Raw genomic sequence first — 17,222 nt, 5'->3', positions numbered from 1 at the left:
AAAACTGAAGACAGGGCCCAGCGGGACCTGCTCAAAGTCCCCACTCAGTTCACACCTGAGTTTGCCCTGGGGCCAGGCCTGGGCTGAGTCTGACCCTGCCCGGCCCCCAGAGCTCCAGCCTCGACCTCTCCCTCTTCCCTGCACACACTGGCCCAGGAGCCCCTCTGACCCATTCTCCAGGGAAGCCAGGATGCTGAGTGCCCTGTTTCACTGCTCTGAAGCCCCTGGCACCTTCATCACAGCCAATCCCCACACCCGGCCCCTGCCCAACCTCCACCCCAGGCTGCAGGGAGCTTCCTAAGGCAGGTCCCACCCCCTCGCTCACACCGGCACCGCTCCTGCTGCCCTCAGGTCCTTCAGGAGGCCCATGGAGACTGGCCACTCCCCCTGGTCACTCGTCACCTCCAGCCACATGCCCAGGACCCCTCTGAGCCTGAGAAGCCCCTCCCTGCACCACCCAGGGCTGTGGCCTCTGCTGTGGGTTCCACTACCAGGGAAGACGAGACTTGGCTGGGACAGGGAGTCTGGACTCGACTCCTGGGCGCCTGAAGTGTCCTTCACAGGCCGGTGCTGCAGGCCCCACGGCTTCAGCCCTGATCTGCAGCTGTGGGTGGGCGAGGGGGCTCGGGGAGGATGACTCTGCCACCCCTCAGCTCCCAGATGTACGGCAGCTGGGCCCAGCCCTCCCACACCAGGGCTGCATGCTTCAGGACCCCGTCCCCTGCGGCGAGTGTGACCCTCCTGCCCCGGGGCAGCCGCGGCCTCAGGACAGGCCACCTGGGGCACAGGCCTCAGACAAGGAGGTTTCCCTTTCATACAAAACTCTTTAATAAAAATAGCTCTCTGCAAATCAGTCATCAACAGAAGTAGCAAACGCAAATTCCTGCCACCCGGGCAGGAAGGCACCAGGCGGCAGCGGGGCAGGGCTCCGCCAGCAGGGACGAGTGGGCTGCGGGCTCAGGGCTCACACATCTTTTCATTTCTCGAGAGGAGTTACAGATGTGCCTCTAGGAGAAACTTCATTTTCCAGCAGTGGGCATAAACCGATCGCCCTCCCCACCCAGTGACAGGAGGAAGCCACACAGGACGCTTGCAGGCGGCCAGTGGGCGGCGTGTCCTACACACTCAGGACAGGAGTGAGGGGTCACATGTCAGCAAAAGACTGGTACAAGGTGGCGCCGACATGCTCAGCACGCAGGGCTGGCCTGGGAGGCGGGCAGACCCTCCCCAGGGCAAAAGGCCTTGCAGGGCCGCTGTCCACCTGCAGTCACTAACAGCAGAGCCCTGAGGGTTCATGCGGGGCAGCAAGGGACGAGGGACCCCCAGTGCAGCCCTGGCTCAGCCCTAATACCCCAGCAGGCGTTTGGCCTCCTCGCTCTGGGCCTGCAGGGTCTCGCTCGCGTACTTCTGCAAGAGCTCCATCTTCTTCCTCCGCACGAGCGCCTCCTCAATCTGCGGGCAGCAAGAGTCGAGGGCTGAGGCTGTAGCCCCAGGGCCAGCCGGGGCGTCCGCGGTCGGGAGGGGACGGCCACCCAGGAGCCCAGCACCCAGGGCCAGGAGCCCCACGTGGACAAGACAGTGCACGATTTCCCTCCAGCAGATGGCCCCGCCTGCGGACCCCCGCCCTGCTCTGAGCACAGGGACGAGCACCCGCAGCCTTGGTCCTACCTCCTGCTGCGACGGCACGGGGACGTGAGCGATGAACTTCTGCTGCCCGTCCTCCCCGCCTTTCTCCTGGCCGCCCTCCTCGTCAGACTGCGAACAGAGCACAACCAAAAGCCGTGGGGAGAGGCACGTAAATAAATGTAAATGCTGCTGCTGCTATAAAATGCACTGCTCTGCAGGTGTTTAAAGGAAAAAGCAGCAATGAGGAAGTTTTGCACTCAGAGAAAGACACCCAAGACACACGGTTAAGTACGAAAAGCACCAGGACACCGTGACTCTCGCGCAGCCGTCGGCAGGAGGGAAGAAACAAGAACTGAAACCAGCGACCAAGGGAGCAGCAGCGGGAGGGGGACGGGGCTGCGAAAGAGAATCTTTGTCCAACATGCCTCTGGGCTTCTTGATTGTTGAATCTTGTGAATACATTATCTATTTTAATTAAATTTTTTAAACGGACCACATTTAGTAAAAAAATCAACTCAGAGGCTGCATGAGAGTCAACAGAGGTTACTAACAACCGAAGGAGATGACGCGGCCTTGGATACACGAGGGGAGAGGACTCCAGTGCGGGGAAGGGGCCAATGTTGGCCGGCCCTGGTGCCAGACGCCCCGTCCTCCCCTCCCACACCAGCTGCCACGTGGAGCTGGCCGAATGCCCTTCAGTGCAACCTCTCAGATGCCGCTGGTCAGAGCACCAACTGGCCCAGGCACTCGGGGGAACGATCTGGCTGCATCCACTGATGCTGACTACGTGTCCGCCTCTCGTGTGCAAATCCCATTCCTCAGGGCATCTTCCCACAAGGAAGTTTGTCGGAGGAAGTTCGGCCCCAAATGGACATGAAGCAGACACACAAAAGCACAGTGGCCCCACGACACAGCAGGTTCAGAGACAAGAGAAAATGTAAGGGCTCTGAGAGGTCAGGAGAGTGACCCGGCGGGAGTGGGGGCAGGAGCAAGCCCCCCGTGCTGGTCGTGCTGTTTCTCCACCGGGCATTTGCTACATAAGTGTCGTCTTGTGACAGGTCACTGACCTGCACACTCAGGACTCAGGAACTCTCTGTGGAATATCACTCAGCTACAGAAGGAACGAACTCTTGAACTCACTGCTTGGGGTGGCTCTCGAGGGCACTGTGCTGAGCGAAGGCCGCCTCCAAAGGTGACGCACAGTGCGATTCCATTTATTAAACGTTGTCAAAACGACAAAATTACAGAGATGGGGCAGAGATGAGAGTTAGCCGGGGTGGGGGGCAGCTGCAGGGAAGGACGGTATCCTGACAGCGAAGGTGGCTGCAAGAATCTGCATGTAGGGTAAAGATACAGAGCCCCACACGCTCTGACACAAAGTGCATTTCCCAGTTCTGATGCTGTCCTGGAACTGAGACGTAGCCGCTGGAGGATGCTGGGGGAGGACACAGGACCTCTCTGTTTAACACCTCTGCAACTTCCTGTAAGTCTCTAATTATTTCAAAATAAATAATTTTAAAATCCTTTAGTGTCTTTCCATTGCTCTTACAACAAAGGAAAACACTTGTCCCTGTGGAACCGGGGCCCTTGCCCGTCCAGCCCGCCCCTCCCTCCAGCCGCTGCTCACAGCGAGCAGCCCCATGCCGGGCTCCAACCACACCGGCCTGTCCTGTGCCCCACGCTCCCCCGGGGTCTTCCAGCTCACACCGCTCCCCTGTCTGGAACTTACTCCTCCCTGTCTTCCTGATCTCAGCTGAGGGGCCACTTCCTTGGGGGTCTCTTCCCTCAAAGGGCTCTTCCTGCCCCATCTGGACCTCCTGTCACAACTGTCATTCCCAGTGTGTCTGCTTACAGATGTCCCCCCACTGGGCTTGGAGCTAAGAGCGGGGCGTGTTTGCAGCCGGGCCCCTCGCACTGGCCGAGCTCACAGCGCCACTCATGAAGCAAACATCCTTCGAAAGAGCAAATGGATTATGTGCACCAGAGACTCTTCCTCGGGCACGCTGCTGTCCTGCTCCAGGTGCCTGCCTGTGAGCCCAGCCTCAGGTCTTCCAAATCCTGTGTGACGCTAAGTCACTACGCCTCTCTGAGACTGCTTCCTCACCACCGATGTCACACAGGACCTGACCCATCATCCATGCCTGGGTGCTGTCCCTCCCTTTTCTTAGTCCTGTCCCGGATCCATCCAGGGAGCAAGGCCTGCACACGCCAGGCCCCGCAGAAGAGCTGGGCAGCAGGGGCCTCGGCCTGTGAGGGGTCAGCTCCACCCCAGACCACGACTCTCTGAGTGAGTCCCTCTCCGCTCTGGGCTGGTTTCTGTCCGTAACAGGGGTGGTTAAGGCAACAGGAGAGCTACCGGTGCCGTCACACGAACAGAAACAGCGCAGCCACAGGCGGAAACTCACGTGGCCCCCGGCGCGTTTTAAACCCAACTGCAGCATGTTCGCGCTGGGGCTCTAAGACACAAGGAGGTCACCCTGGGCGTAAAGCACAGCTTGCGAGGCGCTCCCCGGAGCCCCCCAGTGATCCTGCGCGGCGGCCCTCGTCCCCGTCCCCCAGGAGAGGGGGCCGGGGCAGAGCTGGGCCTGGCCCCCGACCCCTCGTCTGTGAGCGAGCCTCCTTCCCGCCGGCCCCACCCCACTGCCCAGGGCGACCCCGGCTGGTACCTCCTCCTCGGTGACGGCGTAGATGTTGACCTCCTCCTCCTCCTCCTCCTCCTCCTCCTCCCCTCTCGCCAGCCGGGCCTCTCTCCCTGCTCTCCACTTCTCCACTAGCTGGGCTCTGACTGCGGACAGGGGAGAGCAGGTGTCACTCACTCTGGCCTCTAAGAAAGCTCTCAGCACCACGCGGGCCCAGGCCCAGGCATCCCCTCTGGGAGGGCTCATGCTTCGTCCCGCCCTGTGGGTGGGAGTCCGGCATGAGGGTGGTCTGGTGTCACACTGGCCACCAAGCAGCCTTCCAGGGCCGAGCCTGGTCCTTCCCAGTCAACGGCCTGAGTGGCTTCCCGACGCGCCGTGCTTGACCGCCTGTCACCAGAACCACAGCACAGCGCCGCGCCCAGGGACCAGCACCGACGAGCTGCTCACAGCCCCGTCACGAGGCATGTTCCCTTCCAGGCCTTTTCCCATGCGATTCCATGCTTATTTTATCAACTAAACCTGTATGAAGGCTCGGGTGGTGCCTGGAGTGGAGGAAGCATCCGGGGAGGGACGCCTACCCTGCCCCACCCTGCCCTACGCTGACAAGCTGTCGGCTGTGTTTAGAGCAGACCTAACAGCGACCCAAGCAGACACCACTTCATGATTTCAAGACAGGCCAGTGTGGGAGGGGTGTAGACGGCGGCCTCCCGGAGGACGGGGAGCAGGGCAGCCGCTGCGCCCGTGGGCCCCACCCACCCTGCCTGCCTCACAGTCACTATTTCCCCCTAAAGACAGAAACAACACGAAAACTCCCTTCTGGCATCAAACACTATTGAAAACCCTGTTTTCAAAGGAAAGAAAAGCAAAAAATTAACAAACAGGACCTAATTAAATTTAAAAGCTTTGACGAAATGAAAAGACAACCTACTTAATGGGAGAAAATATTTGCAAACAATATGACTGGTAAGGGGCTAATATCCAACATACATAAACAGGTCACACAACTCAACATCAAAAACACAACAACTCAATTAAAAAATGGGCAGAAGAACTGAACAGACATATTTCCAAACAGGAAATGCAGGGGTCCACAGGCACATGAAAAGATACTCAACATCCCTAATTGCCAGAGAAATGCAATCCAAACCACAGTGAGAGGTCGCCTCACACCTGTCAGAACGGTCATTGTCAAAAAGACCACAAAGAGCAAGTGTTGGTGAGGATGTGAGAAAAGGGAACCCTTGTGCACTATGGGTGGGAATGTAAATTGGTGCAGCCACTATGGAAAACAGTATGGAGTTTCCTCAAAAACTAAAAATAGAACTGCCATGTGACCCAGCAATCCCACAACTGGGTGTATATCTGAAAAAAACAAAAAAACTTATTCGAAAAGATACACACATCCTAATGTTCACAGGAGAATTATTTACAGTTGCCAAGATGTGGAAGCAAGCTAAGTGTCCATCAACAGATGACTGGATAAAGAAGTTGTGTTTATACAGCAGAATACTACTCAGCCATAAAAAATGACATTTTGCCATTTGCAGCAACATGGATGGACTTGGAAAGCATTATGCTCAGGGAACTAAGCCAGAGAAAGACAAACTATGTATGATACCACTTGTATGTGGAATCTAAAAAAATACAATAAACTAGTGAATATTTTTAAAAAGAAATAGACTCACAGATATAGAGAGCAAACTAGTGATTACCAGGGGGAGAGGGAAGGGGGAGGGTATTAAGAGGTACAAACTGTTACATATAAAATAAACTATAAGGATGTATTGCAGGGGAAGGGTACAGCTCAGTGGTAGAGTGCATGTTTAGCATGCGTGAGGTCCTTTCCTGGGTTCAATCCCCAGGACCTCCATTAAAAAATGAAAAAAAAAAAGGGTATATTGTATAACATGGGGAATGTAGCAAATACTTTATAATAACTATAAATGGGGTATAACCTTTAAAAATTGTGATTCACTATACTGTACACCTGTAACTTACATAATATTGTACATCAACTATACTTCAATTTTCTAAACCACCCTAATAAAAATATTCCTTAAAAAAATTAAAAAATAAAACAAATAAAAACCCATTTTCAAAGGAGAGGACAGAAACCAGATGCCACCTGCAATGAAATGCAATGCCCGCAGACCTACGTTTCTTTTCATATTCCTGTTCCAAGGGCACGATGACACCATCATCTTCATCCAGGTAACCGTAGTATTCAAAATCAATCGCCTTCATGAGCTCAGCACGTGTCTTTCTTGGAGGAGGAAGAGCTGAAAAAAAGAGCACCGATGCAGCTGACTTCCCCGTCACCATCATACTCAAGCCTCCTCCCCACACGATGCCATGCAGGCACACAGGATGTGTGTTCACAAAAATATCACGAAACAGGCACTTCTCCATACTAGTAATGGGATTACATTAAGTGGTTCTTCCTTTTTAAAGCCAGTGCTGAAATCTTTCACCCAATTCATCCATTTAGAAGGAACCTACACTAATTTAAAACAAAAAACAAAAGCTGGCCATACCTGATGGACTGAGATGTGTGTCGGAGCATTATTTATACAACATGAAAACCTGGGCACCCTAGGATTGTAAACTGCAAGCCTTGTGTGGAGTGGGGCATCCTGTAGCCCCGGACATGCTGTTTCACAAGGTGCTTTGACAACACAGGAAATGCCATAGTGTTTAATGAAAAAACGTATGTATACAGATAAGACAGGAGAACTACAAACAAATAAAAAAGATAAGTGAGGAAGTCCTGACAAATACTTTCAGACTAAGGATTACTATTCAGAATATTTAAGTAATTCTTCAAAGTCAAAAGGGAAATGGCAACCCAAGAGACTGGTCAAAGAGAAAACGCTGGTAACTTAAGAAGAAAAAATTCCTATGTATGAAAGTTTCAATTAGTAATTGAATTCAACTGTCAATTTCATTAGTAACCAGGGAAATAAAAAGTAAAAAGAACACTGCATCAGATCAGCAAAACTTTTATAATCACGAAAATCCGGAAATAACAGAAGCCTACCAAAGGAGGAACAGCTTCACCCATGACACCCTAATCCTCACCCACTCCTCGCTCTAAGGAGAACTGCGTGAGAACCAAGGTAGACACGGGGCGGGAGAGCCACTGTGTTCTGGGGGGCCTCTGGCCAGCGCCCCCACGTGGGTCCACCCCCCATCACTCTCGGTCCACGGCGTGTGAATGGGGGTCACACCGGCTGTGCCCAGGACAGGGCTGCAACCTGGCTGGCTGGGAACCCTGCATTCCTTCAGGCCACAGGACGGAGCTGCGATCCAGTCAAAGCCAACCACGCTTACCTCTGAGGATTTTGCTTAAACTGCTTGCGGGGGAAAAGTCTTGCTAAGAGAGGGCAAAACACAAGTGGGTGATAGACCAGAGCGAGAGAGAGAAAACAAGCTCTCACAAAACCGTGACGTGGAGAACTGCCCTGGAACCAGCCACTCCTGAAGGCAACATTGTCAGTCACGTGAGGCAATACATGGAGGCCTTTCTGCTGAGCGTGAATTGGGGCTGAGTCACCCGCCACTTACACTGATGAAGTTTAGTTGATAAAATAAGCATGGAATCGCATGGGAAAAGGCCTGGAAGGGAGCATGCCAAACAGACAATAATGGGGACCTGTCAGCAGGACACTGGGGTGGGGGCAGAGGAGGCTGCACTGCTATTTAAACCACACATATTAAGATTAACTTGGGCACTTTTTTGTTTAAAAGAAAAATTATGACTGGAATAAATAAAAATAAATTTAGAAACAACGTAAAGGCAAAAAAAAAGAAGAAAAGAAACACACACAGCACCACCTCACGATCGCCCCGCCCCCTCCACCCTCAGAAGCTGGGGGGGAGCGCGCCCCAGCACGTCGGCAGTCATGACGCCATCTCTCACTTGGGAAAATGTGGCTTGTAGCCCAATTTGCTGTGTTTTCCAACTTCTCTGTAATAAGATTATATTGCTTTCATAATGAACGGCATGACAAACTCTGAATTATTTGTCAGCGATGTGAGTGACGTGTGCAAAGCCAGTTTCAGCATAAGCAATTTAAAAATAAGCAGGGCTGAAGGAAGGCAGGGCTATATTTTTAAACAAACAGGAAAACCGACTGGCAGGAAAGAGCAGAATGCCGATGGCGGCAAGAGTGCTGGCACCACCCTTCTCCACTTTTCACACTTCTTTCTGTAAAATGCTCAGGCTGCTTTCCTAAGTGTCAAAATTAAAACACATGGCAATTCCCCACCAGCGGCTTCCCACTGCACTTTGGAGGCCGAGGTCTGCCCGCAGCTCCCAGGGTGGTGATGGGAAAGGTAGCAGCTGCGAGGGGCGCGGCTCGACCCACTCCCCTCACTTACACACAGTAGGGTGCCACCCAGGTTTCATCTGTTTCTCAGCTGGGAGTATCTGCAACCCAACAAGTGACTGAAACATAAACTTCAGGGCAGCCCCGGGAAACAGGGGACACTGCACGCAGGGGCCCCTCACTCAGACAAGATGCTGTGTGCAGAGAGTGCCACGTGGCAGCAGTCAGTTCCGCCCCAACTGCCTGCCCAGGCCTGTGACTCCCACTCCCGGTGCTCAGAGCTCCTCACTTACAATCGAGGAGCAGTAACTCCCTGATACTGCAGGGCGGGCGTGCAGCTGAGAGGCCCCAAGGGGAGAGCAGCCAGCACCCCGCGCGCCTGCTGCCCTGACCATTACTACCAGGGAACGAGGCAAAGCCTCACTGGCGTTAGGTACTCACGCTCTTTTTCAAACAGCTCTCTAACACCAGGCAAGTCTTTCGCGGCTCCAAAGTACTTGTAACCTCGGTTTCCTGGGACTTCCTTCCCTTCATGATCCAGCATTTTAGGGCCAACTTTCTTAATGGGAAGGAAAAAAAGAAAATGGATCTGATCCTTAAGCCCACCGTTTCCATGTCTGCAAATGTATTTTAAGATAATATGCTAAACGTGGAAGACACACAGTAAAACACTTAGGTACTGTTTTTATCCCTTAAAAAGCAACCTGAGTGTCATCTTTAAGTCTTCTAAGCGTTAAAAAGACTCTAGAAGAAAACAGACAAAAGCATGAATGCTGACTGTGGATGGCGGAACTTGACAGTATCTCATGCATTAGTTGTGTGACGCTTCCAGGAGGGGAACAGACCCGGGCACCACTCCAGGACACTCTGACAGGAGGCAGGGTCACCACAGAAACGCCAGGGAGCTGAGATGGGAAGGCTCCTGGCACAGTGGCCGGAGCAGAACAGAGCAGGTGCCTGAGGAACGGGGGCGCCTCTCCCTCTGCGGCGGGGAGAACGCACCCCTCACCTGCAGGCCAGGCGCTCAAGTGCGCATTCCAGTTCTCTGCTAAGGGGGCCGCAGAGGCGGCCAGGACGACACGTAGGAAACGGCATGTATTTCTTATGCAATATGTTGCTGCCCGCTGACCAGACACTACGCTTCAGGTGACCTGAGGTAGGTCTTTTCACAAAGGGGTAAGTGGGGCAGGCCCTGGGGCGGCGTGTTTCAAAGGTGAGACCCAGGAGTGGGTCGTTGAATCCATTAATTAGGTCACAATCATCCACTTTTTAAAAATCAAAATAGAACAGAATGGAAAATATCTAAGTGCACCAACACACACAGAGTACTTTCAGGGGAGAGGGCACAGCTCAGCGGCAGAGCGTGTGCCTCGCAGGCACGAGGCCCTGGGTTCCACCCCCAGCACCACCCCATTAAATAATAAATAAACAGACCTAATTATCCCCACCAAAACATTAATTTAAAAAAAGAGACAAAAAAACAAGAAAGGGAAGAATGGAGTGTCCCCTGGGCCCCTCAAGTAAAAAGGCTGACGAGGACTGTCCCAAATCCCAAGGAGTTCAGAGAAGAATGTGGGGGGCTGAGGTCACTTCAGAAGGGGACCCCCAGAGACTGCGGCCTCACTAAGTCAGGTGCCTGGCCTGTTCCGAGGCCCGGCTGCAGCTGTGAGCCCCGCCCCACTTGTCCCACAGGTTCTTTCAGGCCCCTCCCACGTCTCCAGTGCCCGCTCAGCAGCAGGCCTGCTGGGAGCTGAGGGGCTGCAGAGAGAGTCAGGACCCACCCTGCCTGCCCAGGGCTCCCGAGCTCACCCCAGGGCCACGGGCTGCCACTCACTCACCCCATAATCGGGACCGCCCAGCTCCTTGATCCGGACCTCCCAGTGTCCCTTCTCTCTCAGCAGCTTGTTAATTTCATCATTCAGGTCACGAATCCGGAATTCGCCTAAACCAGCTAGAAAACAAAAACTTCCTATCATTTCTTCCAAATACCAACGTCATGCCCTTGGAAGTGGATGTCAACGCCTACAAAAGTGCACAACACAAAAATACCGTTTCAGCTTCGGAGAAACACCATCCACACCCAAATCAGGAAAGGGCAACGATCATGAACGGAGCTCAGCAGCACAAGGAGAGAAAAATCTTTGAAAATACCCTTCATCCTCATTAGCAAACAAAGACTGCACTCCTGCAGTCCCACTTACACTCAGGTGACCGATCTCTTCTTGAACAGCAGCACCACTGGAGTTCTGGGTCAGATAATTCTCTGTATGGTGCGCTGCAGGGCGCTTAGCAGCACCCCTGGTGTCTACCCAACGGATGCCAGCAGTACCCTCCAGACAGCGCCCCACGTCCCCGGGGGCAAAGCTGCCCAGATTGAGAACCACTTGTCTTCAGCGAGCTTTGCAGGGTGTGTCTTTCCCCCTGAGCTGCTGAGTTACAGGCCCAGAGCCGTGTGAATATTCCCTCACCCTTTTAATGACTGGAGAGTCCGCAGTGACAGACTCAGTTCCATCCTTGATGTTCGTAAATTTTGCGTCTTCTTTTGTCCCTGCTCAGCCTGACTGAGTGTTTACTGACTTTTCCAATCTTTTTAAAGAAGCAGCTTTTGATTTACTTCCTCTACTCATTTTCTGTTTTCAAGTCCACTGGCTTCTGCTCTTCACCATTTCCTTCCTTCTACTCACATTGAGTTAAGCTTACTCTTCCTTTTTAGTTTCTTAGGATGGAAGCTTAGGCCACTGCTTTGAGACCTTTCTTATTTTCCATTACTTTAATGCTGTAAATTTTCACCTATGCACTGTGTTAGCTGCATGACATAAATTTTTTTACCCCTAAATCATGACATTATGTTTTCACTCTCATTCAACTCAAAATATTTTCTAAGATCTTGGAGGCTTCCTCTTAGATATATGGGTTGCTTAGAAGTATGCTGTTTAATTTCTAAATATTCAGGAATTTTCCAGGTATCTTTCTGTTTTCAATTTGCACATTAATTCTGTTATAAGCAGAGAACATACTTTACAAAATTTTACTTATTTTAAGATTGCTAACATTTATTTTATAACCCAGAATATGCTCTATTTTAGTGACTATTCCATTTGCTCTTAAGAAAAGAAAGTGTATTCTTTTTTAAGCAGAGGGTTCTATAAATGTCAACGAGGTTAAGTTGACTGGTAGTATGTTCGGTTCCACCGTGTCCTTACTGATTTTCTGTCTGCTTGCTCTATTGATTATTGAGAAGGAAGCTGAAGTCCCCAAGTCTAATTGTGGATTTGAGAATCAAGCACTTTAAAGAGACAGGCTAGCTTACCATTCTGAATTTGAGCCACTTTTTTAGAGATCTCTCCAATGATCTGTGAAAAAAATAGAAGGAAATAAATTGTCATGACTTTTGAATATCTCTGAAAGCACAAGAAAACTATTAATTCAAAATTAGTAATTAAAAATTCTTAGGATCTGGTTTAAGAGTCACTTAGATAATAAAAATCAATCAGACACTTGTGACTTCTGCCACAATCAGATTCTCCCCGAACGTACCTGTCGCCTCCATTTCTCAGCTTTGGGGAGCTCAGTACACTCTGAGGCAAGGAAGGGTCTTCGCTCCTAAGGAAAAGCAAAATACACGTGTGGCCACTGTACTGTATGAAATTACAAGCTTCTTGCAACTTTCACAACTGATTCAGGCCTGAAGCCTAAAATGTTTAAAGACATCTGAAGTTTCATTTCCAGATGACTGTCATCAAGCCTCAAACCTCACTCTGCAATCTCTCCTTAGGAAACAACCATACAGGCAGAAACATTTGTTGCACTGTATCTACTACAGGGAGACACTGGAAACAACTTAAAGTCCAATGCAGTGGAGCCCTGAGCAACGTGGGGGTTGAACCCAGTTTAACTTAAGTCAGCCCTCCGGGTCTATAGTTCCTCCACATCCGCAGATTCAACCAACCACGGTGTAGTTCCACAGTATTTACTACTGAAAAATATCCATATATAGGTGGACCCACACAGTTCAAACCTGCGTGACCCGGGGTCAGTTGATACGGAGAGATGGCTAAGCACACCAGGTTATCTCCATTTCATGGCATATTTATACTACCTTAGGAAATGAAGGGCATGGGCGTTTAGAACGTACACATACATGTATGCGTGTGTACATATAGGTGTGTGTGCACATGTGCATGTAATTTTAAAAAAATGCAAAGAACGGTACATGTTACCCCTAACCTGGCTGAGTCTCCACGGCTGAGGTCATTACTGGCTTCAGCTCAGAGCTGCCCCCACAGCACACTCCACTTCCGACTGGTCAATATTAGATGGAGCCAGATAATGTGGAAACCCAACTGTATTACAGCAGAGACAGAAGTATGAGCAGCCAGGCCGTCACATGCCCCCACTGCAGACAGCCTCACCGGGGACTCATGAGAGAATCAGGAAGCACGGACAGGAAACAGGAAGACGTGGAGTCTGAGTAAACTCAGGAGGGAGTTTAACGCATGCGTTCTTGATGCTTTAAAATTCATGAGCAGGATTTCAACCAACCTTGACTTTTCCCTCTTCCAGCTGAGCCTGGCGAAATCTTGCTAAGGCCGTCCTATCAGGAACAGAGAAGACTCCGTTAAATCCTGCTCACAGATTTCTTACCACCCAAGTTCCTGGGTGGGTAAATTTCATGATCATATTTAACATCACTCATCACTCTTACACATATATACTGCAATCAAGAAACCACAGAGATGTTACAAGTTTCCCTGTTCCAAGGAGCAGGGCCTATAAAGATTTAAAAGGGTGCTCCTGAACACCTGAGTGTCTGCTTAACGTACACTGTGTGTAAGGACTGTGGGAAACCACTCATCAGACCACTGTGGTGAGCAACTCCTCCAGATGTTAACAGACTGACCCTGTGGCTGCCACAGCTGTCACTCTCAGCACCTGCACCACCCCTGGTAAGCGCATGTCCATCCAGCTGAAGTTCTGGGAGCTGTCAGAAAATGCTACAGGGAGAACACCTGGGCAGATAAAGAGCTCTGTGGTGGTAACTAAGTCACGTGAAATTTATGGACAAAACTGAGTCGACACTTACATGGCCTTTTCCGCGTTTCGGGCCTAAAAGGAGAGAGAAGAAAAATGCCCAGGTTTGAAAGAGGTTTTTTGGTTTTTTGTTTGTTTTTTCCCATTTATTTTTTAGAGAAAAGTTTCACAAGGACACAGAGTCACAAGCAGAGTACTTGAACTAGTATTTGAACATAGTAATAAGAACAACAAAAATCAAAAGATGTCCAAATCCTGTGACTTTACTTATGTTGCCCTCTCTACCTAAAATCTACTTTTTAAAATTGAGATATAGTCAGTTTGTGTCAATTTCTGGTGCATAGCATAATGTGTCAGTCACACATACACATATATATGTTCGTTTTCATATTCTTTTTCATTATAGGTTACTACAAGATATTGAATATAGTTCCCTGTGCTCTACAGCAGAAACTTGTTTATCTATTTTATATACATAGCAGTTAGTATCTGCAAATCTCAAACTCCCAATTTATCCTTTCCCACCCCCTTTCCCCACTGGTAACCATAAGTTTGTTTTCTATGTCTGTGTGTCTGTTTCTGTTTTGTAAACAGTTTTTTCTTTTTTTAAGAGTCCACATATGCGTGATATCACATGGTATTTTTCTTTCTCCTTCTGGCTTACTTCACTTAGAATGACGATCTCCAGGTCCATCCATGTTGTTGCAAATGGCATTATTTTATTCTTTTTTATGGCTGAGTAGTATTCCATTGTATAAATATACTATAGCTTCTTTATACAGTCATCTGTAGATGGACTCTACCTAAAATCTTTACTCCTCTACTGTCCCCTACCTTGGATCTGGCTAACTTCCAGATCCTTCAGAATTTATCTGTGTTATCACTACCCCAGAAAATTCTTCCGTGACCCCTTCTTCCCAGCTAGGCTACTACTACCCTTTGTCTGGGTTTATACCTACCACATGCTTTTCATCCAGTGTCACAATTGTCTGTTCCCTGCCAGTGCAATGATGAAGAAAAGACTGGCTTTTACATACCAAGTTTTATGTAAATACCATCACACTAGCGTCAAGCCAATTATCTCTAAAACACAGTGTCGAGCAGGGAACATGTTTTCTGGTTAAATAAGTAGAAAAAGTATTTGCTGGGTCAAAGACCTGAATTTCACTCCTGGCTCCCAGGCTTACCATCCCTGAACAGTCCAAGCCTCAGTTTCCCCACCTTTACAGCAGGGATCATATTTCCCAGTCTCACAGAGACGCTGTAACAATTTAACAAGATGAATATGTGAAGACATCAGGAATGCAGTTACAGATGCTCAGCAGACGTGAGCTCGAGTTAAATCTTTCTGACCTTCCCTTTTGATGGACACAGAAACACACCTGGCAAGTGCTTGGTGGAAAAACGAACACAGTATCTACTGAGGAATAAAACGGAGAGGCTCTCCCAGGAGAAGCCATCATGCTGAAGGCTGAGGCTATCTCCTACCTATTTCATTAAAGCCTACAGATTCTAAGCATTTAATTCAGTGTTTCTCAATGTGTGTTCCATGCTTAAAACACCATGCTGGGTACTAGGAATTTGGCCAGCGTTCTTCTTTCTGAGAAACTCGTAGGAACTTGCCCCCAAAACCATGGATCATGTTATAAGGGCATGTACTCACGGTGATGGAGGCCCACAAATACGTAGGTGTAATGGCAACAGTTACAGGAAATACCCAACAACTCCTGTAGCCGGAGACATCCAGACCCAGGGATGCTTCTCCCAGCTGGGAATGGAGAGAGGAGCGTCCCCGTGCTTGTCAGGGCTCGGAAACAAGAAAGGGCCCCCAGCCTGAGCCGGCCAGTATGAAGCAGTAATTCAGGCATCTCCTCCAAGGGCTGGAGAACAGAAAGGCTGCTTTTTCTCCACTGGTTTCTCTCGTTCTGGGGATCTTGCGCTCATCAATCTACAAAGGCTTCCGCTCCATCTTCTGCAACTCAGTCTGGCGTCGCGCGCCTAGTATGGGCCTTCACTTAATGACAGTATCACGGCAACCAGAACGAACGAGTGTCTCTGGGTACCAGCGCGGCTCCTATCTGCGCGGGGTGAGCGCCTCCCGAGCGAGTGGAGGAGCTAACAGACGCGCCAGGCCACGGAGCTCACACGCTCCCGCGGCGGCGCCACGCCGGGCGCTCGTGGGCCGGGGACACCGGCAGGCGCGGCCCCTCCTGGGACGCTGAGGAAGCAATGCTGAGCCTGCCTGGTGGGGGACACCGAGAGCGCACAGGACGAAGAACGCAGAAACGCGGCCGCGGCCGCCCTGGGTCTCCCTCCCCAGGTAACCAAGCGCTCCCTCGGGGCGAAACGCGGCCGCGGCTCGTCTCCGACGTCCGCGCTAACGCCAGGCGGCAAGAGACGCCCCGCGTCCCAGCCGCCAGAGCCCTCACAGCCCACCGCCCGCCCCGGCACCCCTCCCCCCAGACCCTACTCACCATGGTGCGACCGGGGACTCCGCCCTCGGGCCGCGCGGTCCCAGCCCACGGAACTTCACCGCCTCAGGCGCGGCCCACCCGGACGGGAACGCAAGAGTCCAGCTAACTGCTCCACCGACTTCTCCGTCGGAAGGATAAACGGGCAGGACCGGAAGTGAGGAACCGGAAGCGGAACTGAGAGCTGGCGGGGGAGGGGGAGAAATGCAGACGCGCTCCAGTAGGCGGCCTTCCCTTGGCGTCTGGATGTCGCACAAACGCGAGCGTACGAGTAAGGGACCTGGCTGAACTGCGCTTGCGCAGTGGGAACGAAGTGTCTCCGATTCCGCCCGGGCAGGTTGTTTTGCTCTCGTGATAAGAACGGCGAGATTTCTCGCGATAACTGCCGCCCCAGCGGACGCGGCCCTGCAGTTGTGTGGAAGCTGCGTTGGCTGTGGCTGCGGCTGCGGTACTGGGTGCGCGTCCCGCCCGCCGCGTCCGGCCTGGGAGGGCAGACGCGCCCCGTGGCAGCTCCTGGTCCCCATCCCTCTGAGTGGGCGGGCCGCTGGACGGGGCCCTCTCGCCGTCTGCCTGGACGAGGGGCAGGAGCTGGCCGCGCCTCGCCGACTCCCGCCTGGTTCCCGGGCGTGTACGCGGGGCCTGTGCTTTTTCTGAGATTTTCTCCCCCTGGAATGGCGGGTCCGTCAGAGCTGGACCAGTGCTTGAGGTCTCCCTCTTAAAATAAGAAACTTAAGGTCCGGAAAGAGGCGGCCACTTCGTTGGAGGAGGCCGGTGAGGGAGGTGGTGTGTGCCACTGCCCAGAGGGGGCGGCCCGTCGGTGTGTGCTGGGCGCACTGCTGGGCTCGGAAGGGCCTCGGACAAGGGCCGGGCGGGCAGGGGAGAGGTTCTGGTGGCTCCTCCCGCACGGTGTGAGCGGTGGGTGCGCTGTAGCGTGGAACGCAGGCTAGGGCGGCCCTCCCTTCGCGCGCATGGTGCCGCGCCTTGGCGACTTCCTCCGCCCGGGGCCTAGGCAGCGGTGGGCACTGAGGCTGCAGCCAGGAGGCCCAGGCCAGCGCGGGGAGCAGCTGACATGTGGTTCAGAATGGCAGGACAGACGGGTCCTTGGATAGACACCAGGATCTCAAGCA

At 51.8% G+C, this 17,222-nt stretch overlaps 1 protein-coding gene across 3 annotated transcripts; it reads right to left on the bottom strand.

Moving 5' to 3' along the window:
• Positions 1–810: 810 nt before the first annotated feature.
• ISY1 (ISY1 splicing factor homolog) lies at positions 811–16,247 on the bottom strand. 3 transcript variants are annotated; one of them, XM_031471039.2, is made up of 11 exons: positions 16,099–16,243; positions 13,677–13,699; positions 13,136–13,187; positions 12,131–12,196; positions 11,904–11,946; positions 10,432–10,544; positions 9,035–9,152; positions 6,422–6,544; positions 4,293–4,411; positions 1,669–1,755; positions 811–1,452 (listed from the first exon to the last, which is right to left on the bottom strand). In XM_031471039.2, exons 1-11 carry the CDS (start codon positions 16,099–16,101, stop codon positions 1,345–1,347), a joined length of 855 nt encoding a protein of 284 aa, XP_031326899.1. In that variant the 5' UTR covers positions 16,102–16,243; the 3' UTR covers positions 811–1,344. The 3 variants fall into 3 exon arrangements, with proteins under 3 accessions (XP_031326899.1, XP_031326900.1, XP_031326901.1); XM_031471040.2 differs by lacking the exon at positions 16,099–16,243 and adding an exon at positions 15,288–16,005; XM_031471041.2 differs by lacking the exon at positions 6,422–6,544 and having other exon boundaries at positions 16,099–16,247.
• Positions 16,248–17,222: the final 975 nt, after the last annotated feature.

This window comes from Camelus dromedarius, chromosome 17, assembly GCF_036321535.1.
Source record: "Camelus dromedarius isolate mCamDro1 chromosome 17, mCamDro1.pat, whole genome shotgun sequence".
NCBI lineage: Eukaryota > Metazoa > Chordata > Mammalia > Artiodactyla > Camelidae > Camelus > Camelus dromedarius.
The sequence above is the reverse complement of the archived record's forward strand: the minus strand, read 5'-3'. Positions and strand labels throughout refer to the sequence as shown.

Coding starts and splice junctions, on each gene's coding strand:
- ISY1 (XM_031471039.2), bottom strand. Junction 9,153..10,431: donor TGGGCGGTCCCGATTATGGG/GTGAGTGAGTGG, acceptor CTTCCCATTAAG/AAAGTTGGCCCTAAAATGCT. Junction 4,412..6,421: donor ACAGGAATATGAAAAGAAAC/GTAGGTCTGCGG, acceptor CCCTGTCCGCAG/TCAGAGCCCAGCTAGTGGAG.